This window comes from Thermothelomyces heterothallicus (genome assembly GCF_042370625.1).
Source record: "Thermothelomyces heterothallicus CBS 202.75 unplaced genomic scaffold P884_scaffold_2, whole genome shotgun sequence".
Classification (NCBI taxonomy): Eukaryota; Fungi; Ascomycota; class Sordariomycetes; order Sordariales; family Chaetomiaceae; genus Thermothelomyces; species Thermothelomyces heterothallicus.
In genome coordinates this window covers 45,829-60,731 of record NW_027192563.1, presented here as the reverse complement: position 1 = coordinate 60,731, position 14,903 = coordinate 45,829, and the positions used below count along the sequence as shown (strand labels likewise).

At 55.0% G+C, this 14,903-nt stretch overlaps 6 protein-coding genes across 6 annotated transcripts; 5 read left to right on the top strand and 1 right to left on the bottom strand.

Annotated features, from left to right (window-relative positions):
* Window positions 1-54: 54 nt before the first annotated feature.
* On the top strand, window positions 55-1,173 carry P884DRAFT_311373 (uncharacterized protein; the record flags this gene model as incomplete). Its single annotated transcript, XM_069445194.1, has 2 exons — window positions 55-746; window positions 1,074-1,173. Exons 1-2 carry the CDS (start codon window positions 64-66, stop codon window positions 1,171-1,173), a joined length of 783 nt encoding a protein of 260 aa, XP_069300854.1. The 5' UTR covers window positions 55-63.
* A 614-nt stretch (window positions 1,174-1,787) lies between these two features.
* Window positions 1,788-3,617, top strand: P884DRAFT_191512 (uncharacterized protein; the record flags this gene model as incomplete). The annotated part of the gene is made up of 2 exons (XM_069437595.1): window positions 1,788-2,439; window positions 2,500-3,617. The coding sequence occupies 2 exons, from the start codon at window positions 1,788-1,790 to the stop codon at window positions 3,615-3,617; spliced, it is 1,770 nt and encodes a 589-aa protein (XP_069300853.1).
* A 1,233-nt stretch (window positions 3,618-4,850) lies between these two features.
* On the top strand, window positions 4,851-6,146 carry P884DRAFT_266525 (uncharacterized protein; the record flags this gene model as incomplete). The annotated part of the gene is made up of 1 exon (XM_069442036.1): window positions 4,851-6,146. The coding sequence occupies one exon, from the start codon at window positions 4,851-4,853 to the stop codon at window positions 6,144-6,146; it is 1,296 nt and encodes a 431-aa protein (XP_069300852.1).
* Window positions 6,147-7,879: 1,733 nt separating this feature from the next.
* P884DRAFT_282252 (uncharacterized protein) lies at window positions 7,880-10,301 on the top strand (the record flags this gene model as incomplete). The annotated part of the gene is made up of 5 exons (XM_069443590.1): window positions 7,880-7,945; window positions 8,129-8,889; window positions 8,986-9,158; window positions 9,385-9,430; window positions 9,823-10,301. 5 exons carry the CDS (start codon window positions 7,880-7,882, stop codon window positions 10,004-10,006), a joined length of 1,230 nt encoding a protein of 409 aa, XP_069300851.1. The 3' UTR covers window positions 10,007-10,301.
* A 294-nt stretch (window positions 10,302-10,595) lies between these two features.
* On the bottom strand, window positions 10,596-11,989 carry P884DRAFT_274582 (basic helix-loop-helix protein; the record flags this gene model as incomplete). The annotated part of the gene is made up of 2 exons (XM_069442741.1): window positions 10,596-11,672; window positions 11,918-11,989. 2 exons carry the CDS (start codon window positions 11,987-11,989, stop codon window positions 10,596-10,598), a joined length of 1,149 nt encoding a protein of 382 aa, XP_069300850.1.
* A 1,577-nt stretch (window positions 11,990-13,566) lies between these two features.
* Window positions 13,567-14,759, top strand: P884DRAFT_254406 (uncharacterized protein). The gene has a single exon (XM_069440888.1). It carries the CDS (start codon window positions 13,839-13,841, stop codon window positions 14,076-14,078), a length of 240 nt encoding a protein of 79 aa, XP_069300849.1. The 5' UTR covers window positions 13,567-13,838; the 3' UTR covers window positions 14,079-14,759.
* Window positions 14,760-14,903: the final 144 nt, after the last annotated feature.

Genomic DNA, 14,903 nt, shown 5'->3' with positions numbered 1-14,903 from the left:
ATATTTCGGTACAGTCAGATCGGTTGCCTCCACGTTGACGCACTTCACAGACACACACAGGCAATGGCGTACGACCGATACAACCTATACGGGTCATCTCCGTACGGTGCCACCAATGGTTATGGTGCCCCCTTTAGGACGGAGGACCGAGAATATGGCCAGGAACACCGTGGGAGACATTGGGATCCATATCATCAATCTTCCCGGCCTCGCGACAGGCACCGCGACCGTGACCGCGACCGTGACCGTGACCACAGGCGCCGTGAGCGAAGCCGGCCCCCTGAAACAGGCTATACGCGCCCAGCACCTCGGCCGGAGCGTGATCCTCTCTACGGTGATCCTTTCACGAGAGGTGGGGGACGCGATTGTGCCGGCGGCGCTGCCCGAGCGGGCGTGCCCGTGGACGACGAGTTCTACCGCAGCGTCCGTAAGCACGTGAGATCGAGGATGAAAAACAACTCGGGCCTTTCCCCCGGGCAGTTCGACAAGCTGTTTGCCGAGGTCATGAACGACATGGGATATGCGTCCTTGGATGACGGCCCGACGGCGCCTCGTAGAGCAGGAGGAGGCGGGGAAGCAAGGACGGATTATGACAGCTACATCCCGCCTGGATCCGGGTATGCGCCCGGCGCTCGCGGTGCTAGGGTTTACCCCGACGGCAGGCGGCAGCGGCCGACCGCGCCGAGGCAGCCGTTCCAGTATGAGTATGTGGGAACGACGGGCCCGGATGGCGAGATCATTGATGGGTACGAGAAATGAGTCCCAGTAGGGCCTTGTCATCTCGCAGATAAGCACAGGCCATGAAGGTGAGAATTTTTTTTTTTTTTTTTTTTTTTTTTTTTTTTTTTTTTTTGCTTTTGTTTTTGCGATTATTAAAGTTGTTTCATGCTTCGGGCTGCAAATGCCCTGGTTGGGCCGCAGGTGAGCAAGACAAATCATAAATATATTAGGTCAACAATTTCGTAAATAGCAACAAGATCTTATTCGTTATTAGTTTTGTTGCACCTTCTGTGGCTTCTTGTGTTGGATTGCCCGTAGCCCAATTGCTAATTAAAGTGTCGCGGTACGAAAAGCACCGTGTCGGTCCACGTCGTCGTCGAAATGTGGTCCGGGGCGCCGCCTGAAGTGTCCAGGCCAGTTCTGAGGTGGCCATCTGGCATGGCTTGCGATTAGTCGGGCCTGATGCGACCTCGGTGATGGCATCTCCAGAGCGAGTCGTTTCCGTCTCCTCATACTGACCTATTGGAAGGAGCTCCTTTGCCCGAGCTGCCTGTTTCCGCTCACCACGTGGTTGTTCACCAAAGCACGGCGAAGATGGAAAGCCGGGCAAGCACTCCCACACAAGATTCGCTCCTTCCATTAGCAGCCAAAAAGCTGTTTGCCCTACCCACCGAAGCCACGAAAGCCACCTTGAAACCGGCCACGAAAGCCCTGATTATTCAATCTGCCTTAGCCGACTCGGTGCAGCCCACACAGGCAAGGCCACAAATGTGCATCTCTCTTATTTGGCCGATTTCCCACCCTACCATTCTTCCGTGAATCTTCGTGCCTTGCCACCCAAGTTTCCTCTCATGGCCAAACACAATGCCTATTCCAGTATATTTTACCTTTCCCTTCTTCCCCTCGTGGGAGTTTCCTTCTCTTCCCTCCCAGGTTTTCTCTGCCAGGTGAACTGCCCTCCATGACCTTGTTCGATCTTCTTTTCATTACCTTCTTCCCAATGTTTGAGACTATCTTTCACATCCCTCAAGGCGTCGCAGCTGTGCTGCAAGAGAAACTCAGGCAACATGGACCCCCGCGACGACCCAAGTACCACCACCACTACCACCGACTACGATTCAGGTGATAGTGTAAGCGTGGACTACGTCTATGAGGGGGAGAGGTGCCCGGGAGAAAGGAGGACAAAAGCGGCGAGCCCCAAGAGGAAGAGATCTCCCAGACCGAGACCCCGCGGGCCTGCAAGATGTACTTGCGGAGCCGGTCAGAGTCGGGTGCATGACGATGACGAGATTACTGTCTTCGAAGAGACCTCGGGTACCGAGGAGGAACGGAAACACCAAAAGCTCGCAGTGAAACCTAGATCATCTGGGTCTGCGACTGCTCCGGGATGCCATTCCAAAGAGCGCCATAAGGTTGACAAGCCGAAGGCAACCGGGGGCAGGAACCGGCGCGAGCCGTCTCCCTACATCGAAGACTATCCTGACGAACCTGCACGACCGGCAATTCTTTTGAGGGAACACAAGATCATGAGGAGGTCGTCGACCTCCGAGACGAAGCGTGTGAGGCCCTCCAAAGAACGCTCGTCTTCATCTGGCTCCCGCGGTAGGTCCCCGTCAGATGAACCCCCGCCGCCGAGGCCATCTCGCCGGTTCTCTAAAGAGTCTCCTCCACGCCCACGACATCACAAGCGGCACACCGATGTACACAGAACGCATCAAAGTGAGTTTATCCGATCCGAACATGCCATGCTGGAGATGCGGAGCTGACGCCAATTGGTAGGCAAATCGTCTGGCTCGGAAGCGCTCGACGACTTCCAATCCGACTCTGGTGGGCCTGACCCAGCTACGCGCCATCCACGCCGTGAGTGCCCGGAACCAGAGACCATGGTTTCTCGCAGCTCGGCAGGGAGTGGAAGTCGACAACCGAAATACTCCTCGTCCTGGCCACTGCCAGCCGGGGCCCACCTCCGTCAGAGGCGTCTCGGGCGTCATGACAATGCTTACGACAGTGGGAAGGAGAGCGAGGAGGAGCGGTATCACGACGACAGTAACTGTGAAGAGCACCACCGTCCAAGAGGCACTCGGGCGCCGTCGTTTCGAAAGAGGAATTCCGATCGGGAGCGGGTCCAAGACCGACAGTCATCACCGCCAGCAAGGCATGAACGCGCAGGCACGAGACCGTCTCCTCCTCGGCACCACCCAAGAACCGTTGTTAGTCATGCTAGCATGACAACGACGGACAATGGCTGCCGTTCTGTTGCCACATCGTTGTGCGAAGTGTGGCGTGGCGATACTGACGACTGGGAATCACCCTACACCTCGGCTAGCGAGGGTGATCATGAGACGGGCATCGAAGAGCCCATCAGACTCCTGCGGATGGAAGACCAGCCTCCGCGTAGCTCCTCCCCATGTCTGCTCCCGCCGCAAGGTGATCGAGGAGAATTCGAATTCCAGGCGCCAAATCGCCCTTTTCCTTCGAACCCCTACCAGTCATATAACCCTTCAACAATGCACACGAAGGAACCTTCCGCCGGTGCGATCCTTGCGACCTGCCGCAGCCCTGCATGGGTTCATCCGTCCTCCAACAGGATCCTTTTCCATAATGATGAAGAGCAGCCCCTGGCCTTGACCATGGAGCCAGATGTGATGACGGATGACGAGGGCAACACTCACGACCTGCGCCCTCAATCTCGAGCATCTCGCTGGCCGAGACCTGGGCCTCTACGAGGCTGGACACAGCCCCTCCCGCCGCGGTCTCGCACCGTCTCGCCGGTCTTCTCAGCAAGGGAAACACGAGAGTTCCTGTCGCCGAAGCCGACGAGAGCGGAGCGGTTTGATTTCGGCGCATGGGGTTGTGACCGTGCCTCGAGGAGCTCACTGGCTCTAGGACTGCTGTAGACCAGTATGACTCGCCCCTAAAGGGGGGGGGGGGGTTGTTGCCTGGTCCAGCGCCTGGAGCCTCATGGGGAATGGTTTCCGAGGCGTTCAGTAGAGAAAAAAGCTGTGGTGGCTCACGCTGCCTGATGTGGCGTTTGGGAGTTGGGGCGTTTTCTTTGCGAGATTGTGTTCTGAATTTTGGTTTTTCCCCCTCTGCATCATCTGGAGTTTGGAGTCTCAAGAATGATACGGAAATAGATTGGGCATCACACACGCACACACACACCCCTCACCCTTATTAATTATTGGAAAGATTCATTATTTTTTGGTTTCTGAATCGATTCTAATAATCGGGGCCATAAGAGACTGGATTGGGCATGGTATGACTTGGATAGAGAAAACCAGATTTTGCATGGGAAGGCGTTTAGGGAGGCAGATTGCGTCAGGGTTGGCTCTTAGACTGGCTGGGTTTCCGGGTAATAACTATGGGAAAGATCCTCGCCAAAAGTGGTTTGCCTACAAGCCGCATCCACGCTCGTTACCGCTATTTCCTTGCGTATCTTAGATCTTCTCTTCTCATAATTACAATTAGCACTACCATAGGTATAGCTGAGTTCTGCTAAAGATGCCTAATTCTTGAACTGTTCCTGGAAGTCACGCTGCTTTACGCCATTAATTATCAGTCACGTTAAGATAGCCAATGAACTAATTAATCTATATGTGCTTTATGTGTACCTCATTCTAGATCCCCGGACTAGAATAGCTCTGCAAGGAGCGGCCGAAGACATTCAATATCGTGATTTGTTCCCCATGCTTCCCTTGACCACGCCCCATTGCATCTGCCGAGTATGCACATGCAGTTGTACCGAACGGCGAGCGCCTGACCGTGGGGGTGTGGCAGTACAAGTTTTGATATGCCCTGGGCAGAACCCGATCAGTGCATTCAAGAACGTGGCCTTTACGAAAGCTGGAAGCTACTACAAAGTACAAGGACGCTCTTGAAACAAAGCCAACAGCGGTTTATTGAACTTGGAATGCCACGGTGCGGTCACAAGCTGTGCACAGCAGAGATGGCACTCGCAGCTCGCAGCTTGGTACACCTGACACATGAGTCTACATAGTATATAAAATGTGCTTGTGCGGCGTGGTTGTTGCGCTCCTGGCACCCAGTGGCCCTTCGTCAAGTTGCCTCAACTTGTTGAGAATCTTAGCTTTGCAATCGCGGAACAAGACTCTAACAAGGCCCTAATTAACATGTCCAAGTTCCTGAGCCCCTGGGAACGCCGCAAAGGCCTTCGCGTCCTGCTCAGCCGCGACTCACTGCAACGCGCGGCTGGCACAGAATCGGGTGCGTCGACCTCCTCAACCCCTGCGAGCCGGCCCGACCACAGCAGTTCCCGTCCTCATAGCAGCAGTCCAACTGCGGCCGCCCTCGACTCCCCATTCACCTACGGGGGCTCTTACGACGTGGATTCCGCCCAGCACGCCTCGCTCCCGCCGTACGAACACCGCACCACTTCAGACTACCCCTCGACCTCCTCCCCTGTCCCTCCCCCCTCCGGCTTCCAAGACCACTGGACATCCACGACGCCAACTGACGGAGGCGCCCTCGACCCGTCGACGTCGGCACACCGCACGCCTACCCAACCAACCGCCCCTCCCCGGAGCCCTTCACCCCCGTGGTGGTCTTCCCTGCCGGTTTACCTCCACCCGTACGTAAGCAGCGACACCGACGAACCAGATATTACTGGCACTAGCACCAGCGCTGCTGGCGGCGCCACTAGCACCGCTACTGCCTACGACCTCTCGACCGTCCACGGGCCGTCGCACACGCCTCCGTACCAGACGGTGTTGGCTTCGGAAGCCTACGACTCGTTCGTCGGTGGCACGAACTACGACGGGTCCGTGTTTGCTCCGGAAGCCTACGACTCGTTCGTCCAATACGATGATGAAGACGGCGGCACGAACTACGACGGGTCCGTGTTTGATTCCGCCTTCGACTCGTTCGTCCATTGCGGTGATGAAGATGGCGCCACGAACTACGGCGCCACGAACTACGACGGCACGAACTACGGCGGCACGAACTACGAAGGCACGAACTACGAAGGCACGAACTACGGCGGGTCCGTGTTTGATTCCGCCTTCGACTCGTTTGTCTATTGCGGTGATCAAGACGGCGCCACGAACTACGGCGTCACGAACTACGGCGGGTCCGTGTTTGCTCCGGAAGCCTACGACTCGTTCGTCCATTGCGAGGATGAAGACGGCGGCACTAACTACGGCGGGTCCACATCGACGACGGAGTACAGGTCCGGGCCACGGTACGGTGGTAGTGGTGGTGGCGGTGATGGTGGTGATGGTAGTAGCCACGGCGGTGAGGGCAGGGGCGGAGGAGGGAGAAGGACCAGCGCTGGACGCAGCAGCAGCAGGAGCAGCAGCCGCAGCAGCAGGAGGAGGAAGAGGAGGAGGATGGATTCGGATCTCGGGACCGGGCGTGATTCCGGGTGGCAGTCGGGGTCGGAAGGCCGGGGGCACGAAGCTGGTTATTGATCCCTAATTATCGCCTTCGTCTCGATATGTTCCTCTTGTGTTTCGTCAAGAAACATGAGAGTGGGGAACAGAATAACATGAATAAAATTATATATATATATATATATATAAAGAGGGAAGCCTAATCCGCACTGGTTGTGGAAGTCACGGCATTAGTTAGTCACATCGCATAATTACGTCAATACATTCTGTTTAGGGCGGGAAGTTTATTTCTTGCCCTGGGTTAATACCTACTAGAGCAGGTGGCTGGTATGTTACTCCAATTGTTTCTTCTCTTGCCAAGGATAATTACTGATACACTGGACCCGCCATCTAATGAGATAATTACCTAGGTACCTATCTCTCGGAGGAGATTTGCTTTGACATGAGCAATGACAATCAAAGAAAGAGAAAGGAACCCGGCTGAGGCTTGACATCACAACTAATACATAGACTTGAGGTGCATGTATGGAGGTCTTACCAAGGCGCTCATGCCAAGTACATACCAATTTGGGAGGCCATAGCCGGCATACCAAGTATCCAACTGCCAAGACTTGGGAAAGCCACAGCGATTTGGCTTTAGAGTTCTACATCGAGGGTGCGGCATGGCAAGTAACGGCAGTGTCATGGATCCGGTGGTGGCTGGTCTCCTGGTCTCAGATGCCCGGCCTCGTTACGCCAAGGATGCTCATCAACTATGAGCCTCAAAACAGTCAGAATACTTCCCTCTTTGTCTTTCTCCTCACTGTTTCGCTAAGACTAGATAGAGAGGAGGCCACCCTGCAAGACATCAACCGAACACTCGAGCGCGTGCCTGACGACCGCTCCCCACGTTAAGCTGACCGTCGCCCACTTGCGCGCACTCGGCCTGGCCCACGACGACATCAACCGGGAGAACGAAGGTCATGGCGGCGCCCGACGGATCCCCCCCCCCCGTCCTCGACGAACTTCGCCTCCTGCCTCCCCTTTGGCCGCCACCCGCTGCCCCTCGGCACCCAGGGCTGGGACGACGGCGTCGCCACCCACTCGAGGCCCGAGCACGACCTCGTCGCCCTCGACAGGCTCCGCGAGTGGTTCACGGACCACGGACTCCGTGGTTTGAGTGACGAGCCTGAAGGTAGAAGAGTCGCAACTGATCATGGACTTTGGTAATTACGTATATTAATTAATTATATGGCGACGGTGACAACGGCATCTCTGCTGCTCGACTCTTTGATTGGGTTGTTGAATGTGGAAAAAGCCAAGGACAGCCTTTTAGTCGCTTGACCTTTGGGGGAGCTGTTAATATCTTGTCGTTGCGACTCTGCAACACGACCTTTATTGCCGCCGTTGCTGTGGTTTTGATATACTCGGGTGGCTTGGGCAACTGAAAGAGAGCACCGCTTCGCATTTAACTAAAAAGTTTAATATCTCGTGTTTTTCAAGAGCGTGTCTGGCCAGCATCCTGCCAGGTGAGAAAAGGTCTTCGGTCGCTGGTCTTGTGCCGCATCGCTAATCAGTACAACACAGCTCACCAAGGATGCTCTTCCTTTATTAACGCTTAGAGAGCTCACTTGTGTCTGGCCAGAGCTGACGAATTCAGCCGCCTTTTTTTTGTGGTAACTAATTACCTTTTGAGCTAAAGAAATGTCCAGATGTGTTGAAGTAACTGGATAATTAGTCAGTGGCCAGTCTCAACCATTACACCTCCTGACGCTCTTGTTTGTTGCAGTCAATAATAACCCTTTGTTTCGAGCTTTGTCATTTAATTAATTATGGAGCTCCATAGTCACGCCCAAGTGTTCAATGCCAAAAAAAGGCATGTTCACCGGAACACGGAAGTATTCACAGAACACTGCCACGAAGACAAGTTCCAGGGTTATAAAGATGAACATGCCATTCACCGTACTCTGAGCCTATGTGCAACACCCAGAACATCCATGATATATTATATTGGTGCTAGAACTCTGCAGTAGTTCTCGCACCTCTCAGGCTCGGACACGTAATTACACCGCTTCGTTGAGGGTTCGTACCTTCAAGATCAACCGCAGACCATGCCGCACAGCACGAGTACCAGGCCGACCCGAACAAGGGATCATACGAGATCCGGCAGAGGAGCAGAAGATTACCAAAGCTCACCCCCGGAATCTCGCCATTACTCTCCTCCCCTGGACCGCCACTCCTATTCTTCCCGAAATGCAGACCTCTACAACTACCGGGGTATAATCGATGGCCGCCTGCACAGCTCGCCCGAGCCATATGACATCGACGACGAGATTTTGTCTCCGACCCCTCGTTATAATCTGGCTCGTTTTCTTGGAGACCACCAGCAGGAGCAATACAGACTTCCCACATCCCCGGCCCTCTCGGACCACACCAGACCATCATCTCCGGTTCACGAAGCCAACCATGCGGATTCCAGAAGTGGCGAGACACCAGGTAGTCCTCGCTCTGGCTGGGAACTGATGCCCTACCACGACCCAAATGCTGCCAATAGGGCATCATCCCCAGGTGCTTCTTCGGATTCCACCCTCGTGAACCAGCTGCCAAGGCTAAGTGTCGAATCCGACTCTCCTCCTCCTGCCCATCGACAACGCCGCGAACGCCGTTTCGGAACCCGAAGCCCTTCGTACCCCGACTATTATCCGCGCAGCCAGTCCCGCGCTTTCGACACGCGGAGAAGGGATTCGAATGATACGCTCTCCTCCAGTCCCCGTCGGTACTCCGCCGCCTCCCGCAGTCCCTCCCCGTCGCCTCGCAGCTCCATCTCCTACCGGGCAGCCCGGTACAGCCAGGCAGCCTCGGCTGGAGGACGATCGTCCCGAAGGAGCACAAGAAGCCGCGACCGCCACGCGCGGAGCAATGGCAACAACAACAGCAGCGAGGAGCTCCGCCCGATCAACACCTCGGCGGGCAGGACCACCTACATCTATTACCCTAGCGGCAGCACCGTTCAAGTTGACGGCCCCGTCGAGTCCGACTACTACGAGCCGCCCAGCCCCGAGTACCCATCCGGCCGTCACATCATCAACCTGGCCCCGAGAAGACTTCGACGTTGAACACACACACCCATCCCTTCCCCCGCGTCCCCCCGGGGGGTTTGCATTGCTGCCATGCGCTTTCCACTCAGCTGGACTGGGTGAGGTGGTTGAGCTTTTGACTTGCAGATGATTAGTTTTAAGCAACGTTGAACGTTGTGCAAATACGAAATAGACCGTTGCCTTATGAAGAGGTTTTCAGTCCTCCTACTAGTAGTGACTTCGTAGACAATCATATCTAGGTCTGTTCGGGCTCGAGCTACTCACTGTTCTGAACCTCGTTACGATGTGTGCGTGTAACATCCCTATATTTAAGTATTCCTGCCAAGGAGAGGTATTGTAACCCCATCGTGGGTAGGAGTGTCCAAGAACAGGTCGCTAGATGAGGCGAGAACTCGGCTTGTCCCCGAGGAACACATCATATCATTCATTGGACACAAAGATTTTCAGCAAACACAGAACTTACCAATGACACTATTCATGCACATAATTACGCATGTATATATATATACATATATATATAATTATACACCTATCATCCAAGCTTGGTGACGTGGACATCATCCTGCTTACCAGGGCAGTATATCCCACCTGTACAGAGTAAGAAGCGTTCACACCTTTCTTTCTTGAAACAAACCATTTCGGCCAGGCAAGCATAACTGAATCACGATCAATATGAGCGAGCAACCTGACAGCAAGAACGCCAACGAGGGACAGACGGGCGGCTCCACGCCCGCCCCGCCAGCTCTTCGTCGCGGGGCTGTCTCCGTCCAGAACCCTGTTGAGTACGGCAAGCTGAAACCCCACCTGGATGACAAGGGCAACCTGATGCAGTACAAGGAGGAGGAGAAAGCTAAGAAGTAGGCTCTCCCCCGCCCGCGTCCATGGTAACGGGGGGGTTGGCGGCGTTGGCGGGGAAGAAGAGACCAAGAGCAAACAGTAAATCGGAAGAGCACAGAAAACATCAAATAAAGAGCAATTAATAGTGAAAAGCACCGGTAATTAATCCGTCTCTGCTTTGACGTTAACAGTGGTTGATAGGTTGTTTTGGTAGCACGGAGCTGAGAGATGCATGTTCATCATCTTGCGATTGCCCCCCATCAGTAGAAGTGAGGGCAACCAGATCCCCCCCAAGAGAGGAGCAAAAAATTATACACGCCTTCCTATCCCTTTCTCTCCCCCTGAACCCCCCTAAGAAGTCCCTCATCACCGAAACTCCGTTGGCCTAATCCGGATCCCAAGGTATCATCGACTCCCTCTCTCAACCGCGTAATTATCCGAGTCAATATTAATAACCCCCCAAGCGCCTTGTCAACAATAATAAACAAAACAATGAAGATAATAATAATAATACACTTCCTTTCTTTTCAGCTTTGATAACTTTTTGCGCGCCCTCCCTTTTTTTTCCAACCCTCGTCGTATTAGTCTTGTTCTTTTTGTTTTCTCTCTCGTCTCACTCCCAACCCGTGACGACCCGCCCTCTGCCCGCAGCAGCGGCCGCCCGCCCCATCAGCAGCACCTCGAGGCCCTCCATGCGGCCGCGCAGCGCCCCGTTCTCGGCCTCGAGCCCCCGGTTCCGCCGCTCCAGCTGCAGGATGTACTCGGTCGCCCGGGCGAGGATGGTGGCCTTGTTGAGCTTGGCCGCTCCGGGCCCGCCGCCGCCGCCGTTCTGCGTCGTCGTCGTCGTCGTCGTCGTCGTCGTCCCCATGCCGTCCTCGTCGCTCGCCGGCCCGCCCTCCTCCGACGCCGCCGTGGCCCGCTGCGCCAGCTGCCTAAGCGAGGGCACGGCGTCGCGGAGCCGGGCGATCTTGTCGTTGAGGTTGGTCCGGTACCGCTTCTCGATCATATTGTGGGCTGACTTCTTGGGGCCGAGGGCCGGGGTGGTACCGGTGGTGTTGCTGCTGCCGTGTTTTGTCTTGGCGGTGGAGGCGGTGGTGGATGCTCGGCGGGCGGTTGTGGCTGTTGTTGTGGCTGTTGCTGCTGCTGCTGTTGACCTGGTGGTTGGCACCTTCGAGTCCGAGAGGGCGCCGGTTGACGGCTTGCGCCTGGATTCGCGGGAGGGGTACCGTTTTGTCGCTAGCCTGTCGGTCTCTGCAATACTAGGGAGACTAGAGGGGAGCTGTTGCTGTTGTTGCTCTTGTTGCTGCTGCTGTTGTCGGTGTTGTTGTTGTTGTTGTTGTTGTTGGTCGGGAATGGATCCCTGCATAATTGGAGGCATTTCGGGGATGGGTGTCGAGGCGTCGACTGCTGATAAGGACAGGTTCAAGGGGTTGATGGCCGGGCTCAAGGAAGCACTTGACGGCTCGGGGCACGAGGAAACTGTCTGGCACCCAAAGAGATTCTCGGGCTCGGGGGAGAGCTCTACGCCGTCCCAAGCAGGCCACGAGTCTGTCGAGGGAAAGCCGAATGAGCTGGCTGAGAGGGCAGGCGAGAGCGGAGATGACGGGGAGGTTGCCGAGTCGGATGTGAAGTCGGCGCCGAAGTCTTCTGTGCTGAAGACAGAGACCGGAGAAAACTCGGGAAAGGTTTGCTTTCAAGGTGTCAGTGTGACTTGGTTGTCCAAGCACGGAAGGGGCTTGGCAGAATAGTCCCCTCTCTACCCTGGAATGAGTCAACTTTGGGGTGCAGCACAACGTAATGCGTGTACGGTACCCATATTGTTGACCAGGCATTGCAGAGGTAGAGAGGCAATCCCATCAAGCACTACCGCCAACGCAGTGCCGTGGGGGACCAAAGCGGGTGATAAGGGGCAGTAAGAGAGGCGGGGTAACTAACAAGATAAGAAGAGTCAAACGACGCTGCGTATGGGTCGATTGTTGTCGACGTGTCGGTGGGTGTGACGGACATGGTCAAGCCGCGCTTGTAAGCGTTGGGGAGTGGTTTTTTTTTTTTTTTTTGGGGGGGGGGGGGGTTATGCTGGTCGAGCTAGGTGCAGTGACAAGGCGACACTAGAGATGTGCGTCGTGCTAGCTCGGGTGATGTTTTCGCTTCGCTGACGACCGATGATGAATGCAAGTCCTTGGATACAATGTGGGCTGTGGTGGCGGATAGCTAGGGGAACTCGATGCCTTTATTTAAGGCTCGAGAGCGACATCCGGGATGCATCGAGGCCGAGCTCCTCCGCGGCGTCTAGGGAATGGAGCAAACATGGTTTTCGGTCTTGGCGACTTAGACGTGGATGCGTATTGAGTGGTGGCAGTGTGGCTTCTTGCGACCAGCAAATTCCGCTGTCAGCAGGCGATTTGTTTTCTCAGTCGTACGAGAATGGACTGGGCCGGTTCCGCTCTTTTCGAGCGAGCGCCCTGCTGGGGTCTCGGAGCCGTCCGCCTAGCCTGGATTGGGCAAAAAACGTCTGGGCGTGCTGCTGCCAGCCGAGCCAGTGGAACCAAAGCTCTCGGGCGTCCCTCCGGCTCCCTCTCACGTGCGAAGTCTGTGTGCCCAGTACTGTATGCCCAAATTATTAACCTTACGAGTTGTGTGAGTAGGTCAAACCGAGTGTCCCGTGTAGCTTAGTTACAGGAAACTCTGTGCGATTTCGTCTGTTTCATAAGCCCAGTACCAGCTACCAAAACACTTGTGGTGATTCTTCTAGCATGGCGAGCCGTTGCCACCAAGGGAGCTGTGACTCTGGTTCAAACGCGCCGCATCTGAATAACAGAGAAGTATCAGTCTCGAGAAATTGCAAGCGAAGTTTGACTCCTGCAGTTCATTGATTGGCTCTCTGGCTCTCCCTCGCATCTCAAAACATGGCAATTGGTGGCGGGGAAACGTTTTTCGCGGTGCAACGTACGCGCATACAGCGGAGTGTAGTGTGGCTTATTATTAAGGAAGGAGTACGGGAACCAACGGGAGTTGACGGTAAGCTCCCGCAAGCTTTCAGGTTTCGCAAGAAGCCGATGAGTCGGTGCCGGAATATTTTGGGTCGACCATTGGCCTTTGTATCGTCACAGAATGAAAGAATGGCCTGATGTCAGTCGAGGAGGGGCTGGGCCATGTTGCCCCACAAAATGCCCGACTCGGGGGACTTGGGAAAATGCGTCATATTGCCACGTGCCGCCGGTTCCAGACGGTGCCCCGTGACGGTCGTACTGCGGAGAGCCTCGAGATCTCGATCGCGAAAAATTATCGCATGCACAGAACACTGCGGAATTGCTATTCAACGCTCCTCCCCAACAGCCCAGGCTCCTTTCAAACGTGGCCGGATGTTGCCGAACCCGCTGCAGCTAGTAACCGGGCTCCGTCGGCAGTAACCGCGTCGCCAGGTTGAACGTAATTCATTCGTGACCTGCAACTCGTGCGATTATGCGCGATTGTTCCATTTGCATTTTCAGTCGACTGTTTCTCGATCGAAGCAATCTCAAGTTCGAGGTCGATACTCGGATAAAAGAAGCCCCGCTCCGATTGCCAATTCGCGGCGCCGGGGTGTCATTGAACGGCCGAGGCACTCTCCACCTCGGCCGGCAGGACCGTTTGCCTCCAGGACGCTTCCTTTTGACCGCCGAGAAACTAGTTGAGACACACCCAGGATAGCCTCCCTGGCCCGTTGAGCTGGATGGCGTGGTAAACCACTCATTACCTTCGACAAGTTTGTATGCCGAACTTACGAACGGCCACTCGGACGGACGGCGCCATGATGTTCATGCTTCGGAGATTGAGGACTTCCGGCATGTCTTGGATTCCTGGATGAGAAACTCCGATGATGTCTCCTCATTACACGCGCACACTACCTAAGCAGACCAACGAGCTCTACAGCCCAGATATTTGTCTTGTTTTGGGATCCCATTCTGGATCCTCCAGCCACCGACAACCGGGTTTCGGGGTTCAAGAATGCCGGTCTTTTGCCGGCACCTTCGACGGGGTTGCCAAGGCGGCCCAGTCCGGAGTACTAATATGCATTTTCCGGGCTAGTGGGCTTGATCGATTTCCAAGTGTATAGCCGCGCCGAACGAGATCCAATTCCCCGGGACCCGACTTCCGTCCCGACGCCCTCGCCGGGCAGCGTTGACAGCCAATCCTGGTGTTTGGTTCAGATGTGATGCCAAGCCTGAAGATAACCCTGGGTATGCATGTAATTACTGTAATCCGTACACAGGACGTCGCAGCGTAGGGTTAGGCCTACGATACCCCCAACCGGTCGGGCCCTCCTCCCAAAACACCTTTGTTGTTTATAGTTGAGCACAGCAGGCGATGTGGATCTGCCAAAGGTCGATCGCTGAATCAACCCATGTGAGATCACGTTTTCAAGCGTAAGTTGGTGCAGTGGGCGGTTAGCGGCCGTGGCTCTTCTTGACCACCAAGGCTTCCGCAACTATAGAGTTGGTGCTTAGCCCTCAATTCGCACCAATTACTTTGAGAATGAGTGCAAATGATTCGCGGCTCGATGGCGGGACATAGCTTCCATCGTGTGAAGGGAAAGAGACAATACATTGGGTTCAAATATTCTGGCGTCTTCAACCACAGCCCCAACCGCCACTCTGCTTGTTGACTGTAGTTTTGTAGGTTAATTAGTTCCAAATCGTGGCTTCCATTAAATGATGCGGACGATGACTGCACATTCTGCCCTTCATCTTGAGAACCGGCCCGTAGCTCCCTGCAAGTTGAGGCGTCAAAACCCGAGCCCGGTCCCAGTCCGCGTCAAACCTGGTACGCTGGCTATGTTTAGAAATGATGAGCAAACATGGCCATGCAACATGTAACAGGATTACGGAAACTTGCCTCCGACTCCTACGTCGGAGGACAGATATGTAGCCGGCAAACGGAG